The sequence below is a fragment of the Mytilus edulis genome, chromosome 7 (assembly GCF_963676685.1).
Source record: "Mytilus edulis chromosome 7, xbMytEdul2.2, whole genome shotgun sequence".
In the NCBI taxonomy this organism is placed as follows: Eukaryota; Metazoa; Mollusca; class Bivalvia; order Mytilida; family Mytilidae; genus Mytilus; species Mytilus edulis.
The window spans coordinates 12,950,274-12,962,481 of record NC_092350.1 but is presented as its reverse complement, the minus strand read 5'-3'; the positions used below and the strand labels follow the sequence as shown (position 1 = coordinate 12,962,481).

At 33.2% G+C, this 12,208-nt stretch overlaps 2 protein-coding genes across 2 annotated transcripts in view; one reads left to right on the top strand and one right to left on the bottom strand.

Moving 5' to 3' along the window:
* LOC139482504 (uncharacterized) overlaps positions 1-6,156 on the bottom strand; it is an 84,423-nt gene extending 78,267 nt beyond the window's left edge. Inside the window, exon 1 of the mRNA XM_071266419.1 lies at positions 5,059-6,156. Within this exon, the coding sequence (XP_071122520.1) occupies positions 5,059-6,100 (1,042 nt within the window). The 5' untranslated portion in view covers positions 6,101-6,156. The remainder of the gene's footprint in view (positions 1-5,058) is intronic.
* Positions 1-12,208, top strand: part of LOC139530002 (receptor-type tyrosine-protein phosphatase alpha-like) — a 517,312-nt gene that overhangs the window by 159,120 nt on the left and 345,984 nt on the right. The window lies entirely within an intron of this gene.

The following is a 12,208-nucleotide window of genomic DNA, read 5'->3' as shown; positions in this document are numbered from 1 at the left end:
ATGTTTGGCTTTGAGCGTTCCTGATGAAGGTAAATCCAGAAAAGCGCTTCGGACGCAAGAAATTATCAAACGTGTTTTATTTTTCATTTTTTTAAACACTGGGTCAATACCTCTGCTTGTGGACTATCAGACCCGAGGGTATCATCAGCTCAGTAGTCAGTATTGTTATACTGACAGGATTTAACAAACTGTACTAAAATCACCCGTTTATAAATTTTAAAATTATTAAGAAACTAAGGTTTCAACTCCCTCAGAAAAAGATGGCTTTAGATGAATTTGGCTATTTATTTTAGGTATTATGACATATAGGTCTTCAACTTTTCGGTACTTATATATCTTTTGATTTCAAATGTTTGGCTTTGAGCGTCCTGATGAAGGTAAATCCAGAAAAGCGCTTCGAATGCAAGAAATTATTAAACGTGTTGTTTTAAAATTTTGAACCAGTTATTGATTATTGTGCAGGTGTTTCGGGATATAAAACATCCACTTTATTGAAGCTGTACAAAACCGTGCTATTAGATATTTTTTTGTGATTTCACAGATTTGCACCAGTTGTTTCTCTAAATAGTGAACTAGGATGGGTACAGCCAACTTTTAGACGGTTGATTACTATGGTTAGAAGATGGTATCAGCTTGTAAAAATTGACAATGATAGACTTACAAAAAAGCTTTTTCTTTGGAACTATATGTTAAAATCACTACTCTCCCCAAATTTAGGACTAACATTACTATTAAACAGAAGTACAACTTAACTTCACGTCAAATTGAACATCAAGAAACAAGAACGATCAATTACATGATTTCGCTGTGGTATTCTACCTTTACGCATTGAAACTGGGCGATTTAGAAATGAGGCACCTGATGAACGATTTTGCACATTCCGCGATGACGGATCTGGTGAAGATGAAAAACATATCTTGTTGTACTGTAAAGCTTACCATAATTAAAGACAACTATTATTTGAATCAGTGAACCTTGATAGTAATTTTATTGATAATAGAACAGTTGCTAATTAAATGACACTTCATCAAAGACAAACTGCCAAATATTTAAATTTATTTTTTTGTAAAAGAAAGGAACTTCTTTATAAGTAACAAGCACATTGCGTATTGAAAATTTGAATATAAGTTCATAGTGACTTATAGACCTGTACAACGGGTCAGGTGTAAATTTGTTTAAATATTGTATTCTTATTTTGTAGTATTATCTATACTGCACATGTCACTATAATAAATGATATATTAATACTTACTTACTTACTTTTAGAGAGCAAAATGTGCAAAAAAAAAAAAAAATAAGGAGCGGGACCAAATCTATAGATAACATAATAAAGAAAGGATGAAATATAAAAAAATCGTTGATTGTTTTTTGGTGCCTAATGACCAGTGGCAAATATTTCAAGCATGTTTAGCACAAATATACTAGAGGTCAAATGATAAAGAATAAGGTGAAATGGTAAAAAATAAAAGATATATAATTATAAAAACGATGATCTGAACCACTGACTCCCCTACCGAAAACACACACAACATAGCCATTACTGCCAACACCAGCATATATACACCTCTATACAAGTATCTAAAATTTGGACAAGTAAGTCGTGCCCACGGTCAAGTATATCGTGGCTACGGACAAATGAGTCGTGCCCACGGATAAGTAAGACTAGTCGTGGCCTCGGACAATTAAGTTGTAATTACGGACAAGTAAGACGTGGCCACGGATAAGTAAGTAGTGGCCACGGAAAAATAAGTCGTGGCCACGGACAAGTAAGTCGTAGCCACGGACAAATAAGTCGTGGCCTCGGACAATTAAGTTGTGGGCACGAACAAGTAAGTCCAAATCTATAGATAACATAAAGAAAGGATGAAATATAAAAAAATCGTTGATTGTTTTTTGGTGCCTAATGACCAGTGGCAAATATTTCACGCATGTTTAGGACAAATATACTAGAGATCAAATGATAAAGAATAAAGTGAAATGGTAAAAAAATAAAAGATATATAATTATAGAAACGATGATCTGAACCACTGACTCCCCCCCCCCCCCCCCCCCCCCCCACCGAACACACACACACAACATAGCCATTACTGCCAACACCAGCATATATACACCTCTATGCAAATATCTAAAATTTGGACAAGTAAGTCGTGGCCACGGTCAAGTATATCGTGGATACGGACAAATAAGTCGTGTCCACGGATAAGTAAGACTAGTCGTGGAAACGGACAAGTAAGTCGTGACCACGGATAAGTAAGTAGTGGCCACGGAAAAATAAGTCTCGGCCACGAACAAGTAAGTCGTGGCCACGGACAAATAAGTCGTGGCCTCGGACAGTTAAGTTGTAAGCAGGGACAAGTAAGTCGTGGTCACGGACAAATAACTCCATGTCTGTGATAAATAAGTCGGGGCCCAAACAAATAAGTCGTGGCAACGGACAAGTTAGTAGTGGCCACGAGTAAGTAATTCGTGACGTGGCTACGACTTACATTTTTTTCTCTACAGCATAGAATGACAAAAATAAGCCTAATTTAAAAAAAAAACAGTTGTTGGCATGACACGGGTTATGTTCTTCTCATATATGTTATGATGGTATGATACTAAACCCCTAACGGGAAAGATTGTGCCTAACATTCATATGATGAAGGCATAATCTTTCAGTCAGTTTAATTGAAGTCTGGAGCTGGCATGTCAGTTAACTGCTAGTAGTCTGTTGTTATTTATGTATTATTGTCATTTTTTTATTTTTTTGTTACATCTTCTGACATCAGGCTCTGACTTCTCTTGAACTGAATTTTAATGTGCGTATTGTTATGCGTTTACTTTCTACATTGGTTAGAGGTATAGGGGGAGGGTTGAGATCTCATTAACATGTTTAACTCCGCCACATTTTTGCGCCTGTCCCAAGTCAGGAGCCTCTGGCCCTTGTTAGTCTTGTATTATTTTTACTTTTAGTTTCTTGTGTACAATTTGGAGTTTAGTATGGCGTTCATTATCACTGAACTAGTATATATATTTGTTTAGGTGCCAGCTGAAAGACACCTCCTGGTGCGGGAATTTCCCGCTGCATTGAAGACCTTTTGGTGACCTTCTGCTGTTGTCTGTTCTATGGTCGGGTTGTTGTCTCTTTGACACATTCCCCATTTCTATTCTCAATTTTATTTCATAAGTTACGGTCTGGGGTTAAAGTTTATTACAGATCAATAACTTATTTTTTAGCAGAATCCAAGTTACGAAATTTGGATATAAAAAGTTTAAACATACATTGTATTTAAAAGTAACTGGTTTGGACATTTTTTTCTAAATCCAATGACCATTATATTTCTGAAATTAACAAAATGAATAATTTAACATAAAAATAAACCATCTAGATTCTAAAGTATGTTGCTTCTGGTCAGTTTTATACGCCCGTCAAAATTTTGACGGGACGTATTATGTTATACAGATGTCTGCGTCCGTCCGTCTGTCCGTCTGTCTGTCCGGCGTAAACATGTCGCACAGTAACTTGAGAACGACTTATCCAAATTTTATAGAAGTTTCTTATGATGGTCAAATGATCTGTATACTTTTTGGTGAAAACAGGATTAAAACTTTTTGAATTACGGCACTTTGTAACTAAAACAGGGGTGTGTTTTTTTTCACATGTCGCACTGTATCTCAAAAACGATTTTTGATTATTGCTTAAAACTTTACACACTTCTTAGTTATATTAATCTTAAGATCTGTATACTTTTTGGTGATGATTCAAAATTTCATTTTTGAATTATTGAGTATTTTGTAAAAAAGGGGGAGAGTTTTTTTTACATGTCGCTCCGTATCTCAAAAACGATTTATGATTATTGCTTAAAACTTTACACACTTCTTAGTTATATTAATCTTAAGATCTGTATACTTTTTGGTGATGATTCAAAATTTCATTTTTGAGTTATTGAGTATTTTGTAAAAAAGGGGGGAGGTTTTTTTTACATGTCGCGTCGTATCTCAAAAAATAATTTATGATTATTGCTTAAAACTTTACACATTTCTTTGTTATATTAATCTAATTTAAAAGATATGTTTACTTTTTGGTTTTGCTCCCTTGAATCCACTGTCAGTAATTGCTTTGACCCGGACCCTCCTAGGTTAGGGCGTGCACGTAAAATAGACCTAGATACGCAACTGCAATCATATGAACCAGTTGTGATCAGTTCTAAATTCTGTAAATATCTGTCATCAGCTGTCCAGAGAACAGTTTTACAACAGTCTGTAGAACAGTTCTTACGTGACCTATAGTTGTTAATTATAGCTAACTATGCGATATGGGATTTGCTCATTGTTGAAGGTCGTACGGTGATTAATAGTTGTTAATTATAGCTGACTATGCGGTATGGGATTGGCTCATTGTTTAAGGTCGTGCGGACAATAATTATTATAGCTGACTATGCGGTATGGGATTTGCTCAATGTTGAAAGCCATAGGGTGACCTATATTTGTTAATAACTGTGTCATTTTGGTCTCTTTTGGAGAATTGTCTCATTGGCAATCATATCACATTTTCTTATTTATAATTTAAAATAGTTTTGGACAGAAACGGCAGTACCATAGAACAGTTTTAGACAGTTGTACCATACAACAGATTCTGACAGGTCTAAACAAAATTAATAAAGTTCTTTATTGCTAAAATTCTAAAACAAACAGTTTTGGAAAGATCCGTATATTTTAAAGTATTTCTTTATTATGTTAATGCAAATATCTGTCTGACTGTCTGTATTGTTCTGTTCCGACATTTATACCGTAGAACTGAGTATGTCAGTTCTAAAAAACGTATAACAGTTATTCTGACAGTTTTAAAGAGAGGTAAAAACTAGTTCCAGCTATGTCTTGAAGCTTTAAATGTGCACAGCAAGGTTTGTCTAGATCTGTATCGAAATAATTTTATGTCGTGTTTTAGGTTAAAACAGTCACATTCACCGATAGATTATGATGATAAACCTTAAGTAATACATTAGCTTGCAACCTTAAATGAATTATTTCTTCTTTCATGTTTTACTCATGAAGATATCATTATTTAGAACAACTTACCATAATTGTGGCAGCATTGTATGAGCGTTTTACCATTTTTCCGCTGGTTGACATCAGCCCCTGCTTCCACTAAAGCTTGTATCGCACTTTTATCTGCATACTCATCCATTACAGTCATCAACACAGATTTGCCATTGTGTCTTTCATTTGGATTGGCCCCGTATTTCAAGAAATCCGAAATAAGCTCAGGGCACCTCTTTGCTGCCAAACTAAAACAACCTATTGAACCCATATCAATGTTCGAAGTTTGTCCAACAAATGACACGTCTGCCCCACATTCTATAAGGGTTTTAGCATTCTCTCCGATGCCATGTTTTAGTGCCATGAATAGAGGCGACTGTCGTAAACACGATCTTCTCGCAATTTTCACCCACGGTTCATTTACGTTTGCTCCGAAATTCAGTAAGACCTTCATTGTTTCACTACTACCCTGTTTTTCTGCTAAATATTGAATAGGTTTTAGTCCTCTATCAAACTTCCCAAGATTAACATTTGCACCACACTCGCATAAGATTTTAGCACTTTTCGAATTCCTTTCTGCAACACATATTGACAGTGCTGTATGATTATTCGGTAGTATTTCATTAATGTTTAGTTTTCCAAGCGTTTGAAGACATTTAACAACCTCAGTATTTCCCGACTGTGCTGCATAGTAAAAGGCATTCCTGTTATTCCTACATGTACCTTGTACAGTCGCTACATTGTTGAAGGAAATGTCTTGTACTGTTTTAAGCAGGTATTCAACTACTTCGATGTTGCCATGTTTACATGCAATATGCAAAGGAGTAGAACCTCCACCATGATGATATCCGTATGTATCATCAATTATAAGTTTTAAATCAGAACCAAATCCACGTAATTTGTCAAGCAAGAGAACAGAACCAAACTGAGCTGCAAAGTGCACTAATTGCTTTCCGTCTTTTTTATAGCCTAGAATACTTGTCCTGTGAGAACTATCGTCACACAAACGGAGAATTGCGTCCACATCTTTAGTCCATAAAGCTTTTTTGATTTGATCTTCAAATGACGAATCTGTCGCCATTATAGAAGTATCACAAAACCGAAAGTAGATGTCGTTTACAAGAAATCATATATGTACACGTTATATATTTGTGAACTTATTTTATCGTATCAATAAAGAATATCACTAAATGCACCCAGGTAAAATATTTAGTGACGTTTGATTATTGATTTTAAATAACATGCATGTATTAAATGACTGGTATATGGCGAAAAAATGATCGTGGAAATATAAGTGAGGGTCTCAATGATCATTCGTTTTGGATGAGACGCAGTTTCTGTGCCAGAAACATGTAGTTTTAGCACTGAAATAAAAGTTGTTATTTTTAAGCGTCATCAATCTAAAAGTCACCCCAGATGATAGACTAATTGAAACCCTCGGCAAGATTGAAGACTACTAAAGGATATGTTTATATTGGTGTTTTTAAATATCGAAACTGTATATTAATATTGTGAAAAGTGATGAGATAAAGATGCACTGAACAGCTGTAAGAGTGAAACGTATTTAAAATAGGTTACAACGGAGATATTCCCCAAGAATGTAATCGTGACATTCATAATTGAAGGGTACGGTCGGTAAGTGACCACACGATCTTGAACACTTGTACATTTGCAACTTTCTCATTGAAAGGATTCATCCTTTTCCATACAACAGTTGTTAATTTTGTTTTCACAATTTCAGTTATGCCAACTTTTCATGAAGCAAATGCGTGAGATTTGACCAAAATTGAAAAGATCAAAGAGAAAAAACAGTAGATCAAAGGAAAATGCCGCGAAAAAAGCATAAATTAGCGTGAGTCTCAAGCTAAATTGGCAGCCCTGCAATTTTTAAACACAAGACTACTGAATAGTGAACTGTTGATGATTTTCTTTTTTTTTTAAATTGGTTATTAAATTAAAGTATCATCAGTACACCATTATATAGATATTAAGCATTGTTTAATATTTTTTTTTATCAATTTACCCAGGGATAATTATTAATAGATAATCGCATTTGTGTGTACATATTATACACGGCTGCGATCTATGATATATTTTTTAGTCGGCAAAAAATGCGTTTCATCTCTCTGATGAATGTAGGGTTGCCACTGAAATAAAAATGTTTCAATTTATATAACCTGTCTTCAATCTACCCCTATAATAGAAGGATTGAAGCTCATGATAATAGTGTTGAATACCGATGAAACGGATATTCATATCATAAACTTTAAAAGACTGAACGAAGACGTATGACAAAACTTTATCATCGGCAATTTGTACTTTTCCTTTGATTCTAAATGCCTTATTTTTGGGGGGTAAACGTTAAGACCCCATGTACTAATGAAGTACCTTCATGCATTGCATGTACATTCTAGTCAGTTTATCAACGAAAGGTAATGGTATACTAGTAAACATCTATTGTCTTAACAGAGTTTCAAAACATATTTCATGTAAATTCATATTATATTTGAACAATTATTAATATACTGTTTTTGGCCAGTTCGAATGTAGTCAACAAGATAAATAATCTCTTTAAAATTAAAGAAAAATGAGATGTGATCTAATTGCTAATGACACATTTATTTACCAAAGATCTAGTCAGCTTATATCGTGGGAGTTAACAATTATAGGTTACCATATTTCCTTCAACAATAAGAAAAATCCTATATCGTTAGGCCATTTGTATAAGACCCGGATAAGAAAAATATGAAACAAATTAAAGGAGAAAAATTAGTACTGAATCTATGATAACTTCATTTACAAATACATATAAAAGTAATCAAAATTATACAACAACAATAACTCTTTACAGGTTCCTGGATAAGGTTACATGAAGTATATGGCTGATTTGAACATGTTTTTTGGGTGTACCCCAACTCCTGTCCCCATATAAGCCAAAATCTACATTTCTCCCCTATGTTCTATTTTAAGCGATGGTGGCCATCTTGGTTGGTTGGCCGGGTCACTGGACACATTTTTAAAACTAGAAACTTAAATAATGATTGTGATTTTGTTTAGTCAAATTTGACCCAGTAGTTACAGAGGAGAAGAGTTTTGTAAAAGATTACAAAAATTTACGAAAAATTAGTAAAAAATGACTATAAAGGGCAATAACTGCTTAAATATGGACCATTTGGTCAGGTTTGACTTATTTGTAGATCTTACTTTGCTGAACATTATTGCTGTTTACAGTTTATTTCTATCTATAATAGTATTCAAGATAATAACTAAAAACGGCATAATTTCCTTAAAATTGCCAATTCAGTGGCAGCAACCCAACAACCGGTTGTCCGATTCGTCTGAAAATTTCAAGGCAGATAGATCTTTACTTGATAAAAAAATATACCTCATGTCAGATTTGCTCTAAATGCTTTGGTTTCAGAGTTATAAGCCAAAATCTACATTTTACCCCTATGTTCTATTTTTAACCATGACGGCCATCTTGGTTGGTTGGCCGGGTCACCGGACATATTTTTTTAACTAGATACTCAAATGATGATTGTGGCCAATTTTGTTTAAATTTGGCCCAGTAGTTTCAGAGGGGAAGATTTTTGTAAAAGTTAACGACGACGGACGACGGACGCCAAGTGATTAGAAAAGCTCACTTGGCCCTTTGGGCCAGGTGAGCTAAAAATGTAACAAAGAAGCACATAAAGGCATAATAGACAAATAAATGAAAGACAAGAATGCTAATGATTACTATAGTAAAGTAACGCTTTGGCGGGATGTATAAGTACAGAGCCACGTCATATGTAACATGAAACACAAAGAGGTATAAAGCCAAGGCACATTACCAAAAATGAAAGACAAGAATACAAAAATTGTACCATAGACCAAGTACACAATGACGGGATACATAAAAACAGAGCCACGTATTATGCAATAAAAAAAAAGCCACAAAAAGTTAAATAGTGAGAGCAAATTAGCAAAAATGAAGATTCGTAAAATTGTACCATAGACCAATAACACAATGACGGGATACATAAAAACAGAGCCACCTAATATGCAATAAAAAACACAAAAAGATATATAGTGAGAGGAAATTAGCAAAAAATGAAAGACGAGAATCGTAAAATTGTATCATAGAACAATAACACAATGATGGGATTAATTAGTACATAGCCACGTCAAATGTACAATGTATATCACCAAAACTGACTAAACAATTAAATTCATATTCATCAAAACAAATAAAAGACTATAGAAGATGATAAACAACGTCAGTACCCAGAATCTATACTTCAAGACCATCGTGTATGATTTGTGAAGTTGATTCGCAATATTTATCAACAAGGTCTTGATTTCTTCCGATGAACTCTACCATGCCCCTTGTTCGCCAACTTTCTGATTAGACACTGGTGACGTTTTACATAGTCCGAGTAAGAGCTGCAAACTCTTGAATAACAAATAAGTTGGGAAATGTTTATCCCATATGCAGATGAAGTTGGTACATGTATACTGCTCATTAGGTGCGGAAAATTGATAATTTTAAAATTAAAATTGTTTCGTTTGTCATAGATTCTGAGATGACCGTGTCTGTTGTTTAAAGGTGTAATGTCCATTTTCCCAAGATGCACCGTAGCAAATGCAACTACTTATAAACTGTTAGGCTTCGAATGCTGTGAGGTTCAGAGACATTGATTATCAATCTGCGTTGAAAGACAAATTGAAAAAAAATATACAAAACATACATGATGTATAACAAAAAACAAAAAGTGTCGAATATAAATTGTGTCCATGGTGTAATGAAGATAAATAATTATCATAATTACTTACAATAGTACGTCGTAAAGTATTTACGTTTAGTAATATAATATATACTACAAACGTGTTGTTTTTCAACGCAAAAATAATATCCTAAGATACCTAGAACGATCTGAATTATAAAGGATTTCTTTTGTTTACTTTTTGTAACTCGAACTTATTGACCCGATATATTTAAAATTTAAGTTTCAATTTACTGTAAGTTAATCGGGCATGACTTATTAGATATGCCTTCTTAAAATCAGGTCGTCCAAAAATAGAATCTGGAAAAAACACCAAGCGAAATACCATAATTTACGATTTTAGAAATCTTTGATTCAGGGTTCTTTTGGTTGATTTAATATCTCCGGTCATTAACCAAATGGTATTTTAGAGGTAAATACTAATCTGGCCCAAACCAGGAAATGTTGGCTGCAATAGGAGTTTATTTACAAAAAAAGTCCATATTTCGTTTACTTTAATATAGTGACCGTTATTGATTATAAATTAAAGACGTTTTGTTTTTGGCATTCGTCTACTGGGGAGTAAAAAGAGAGAAGGAGGGCATATAGGTTAACTTACGACTTCGGGCATGGTTCGACTTTATTCTATTATGGCATACGTTTTACCTGTAGCGAACTCTCTGCCTTGAAAAAAGTGCCACTCTAGAATTGTAATAAAATACCTCAGGTTGAACCCCTTTGCGTCTCGTCATGACATATTTGCCACTGGACATAAAGTGAGAAATGAAATACTCATCTTCATTTGGAGATGTATAATCTTTTATATTCAGTTGTCTCAATCAGTTTCCGATTTTAATGTATTTTATATTTATTTACATTTGAATTTTTACGCGTAAAAATTAGCATTTAATTCTTCCATCATTTTTCTCTTTGCATTTAATATTATTTAACATCACAAAACGTTGTCATAGTCCACATCAAGGGTTACATTGTATTCTTTCCAGCAAAATTAAGAGGAGAGGGGACAATAAATCTTCATTGAGTTGCAATCACTCATAAATTAAACATAGAATAACGGCATTCTCGTTTCGCTGACAACACTTCAAATTTATCTATATACATGTATCAGAATGGTATAATAATTATCATAAAAGCAAAATTGGATAACAAATGTTGACAACTATCCATATAAGGATTCAACTTATTTCGGGCGTTTCATTTATATTTTTTATATATATATTCTCTCGCTGATCGGTTTTGTTATTAATTTTTTTCATCTGCAATTATCCTAACAAAAGTCGCCAAAATGTGCTTAAATCAGCCATGCGACCTATTTGAAAATATTTAATAATAATACTTTATTCAGAAGCAATACAGCTTATAGAATATACAATTTTACAATATTTTGTATCAGTGAAATATAAATACAATAATTATACACAATATATGTATGGCGGAGAATGAAAATAAATTCATATGATAAATAATTAATACAACTACATATTACGAATTTTTTTCAATATTAAACAAAAATTTACCTAAATTATTAAGTTCTTTCACATTGTGAACTGATAACAACTGTATAAGTTTAAAAGTGGATGGATATTGCCAATGATATTTCTTAATGTATCATAGTTTTCTTACATCACTATATCTATTACATTCTAGAACAACATGGTATTCATCTTCTACAATATTGTTATTGCACATAGTACATAATCTATTTTCTCTATCTACATTGTAATATCTGCCTGTTTCTATGTTGAGGCTATGGGCGGATATACGATATTTACATATAAAAGGTTTATATATTTGATTAACAGGTCTATCTAAATAAAATTGCAGTATATCTGTGTCATATATATATCTATAAAGTATACATTTTGATGAATTATTAAAAAAAGCATTAGCATCAGCAATAAAGGTATCTTTCATTCTTTGTTTTAACTCATGTATGAATATATCAACATTATTTACGCTTTGTTTTAGCCATACATCATGAAAACCATATCTATATAAAATATCTTTGACTGAACATGCCCAATTCGATTTGTCATTGGGTTTTTTAAATGAACTCTCCAACATATCTTCATAACATGCTTTAAGTATACAGTTATCAGTATTTAATAATTTAAACCAAAACTGAATCAGTCTTCTTTGTCTTTCATAATACATTGGATAACGTCCCAATTCACAGTAAACCATGTTATTTACTGCAGTTTTTCTAACCTTTAGAATTCGTTTTAAAAAATATAAATGTACTTTCTCTATATCATCAGCTTTATGATTACCCCACACTTCACAGCTATAATTAAGTATACTAGATACATAAGTATCAAATAAGGACAGTAACGTTTCACAGTTATAATATTCATCTACAATTTTACTACATAAAGCAAAAACAGCTTTTCTTCCTTGATTGGCTAACATTTTTTGTGTATGTA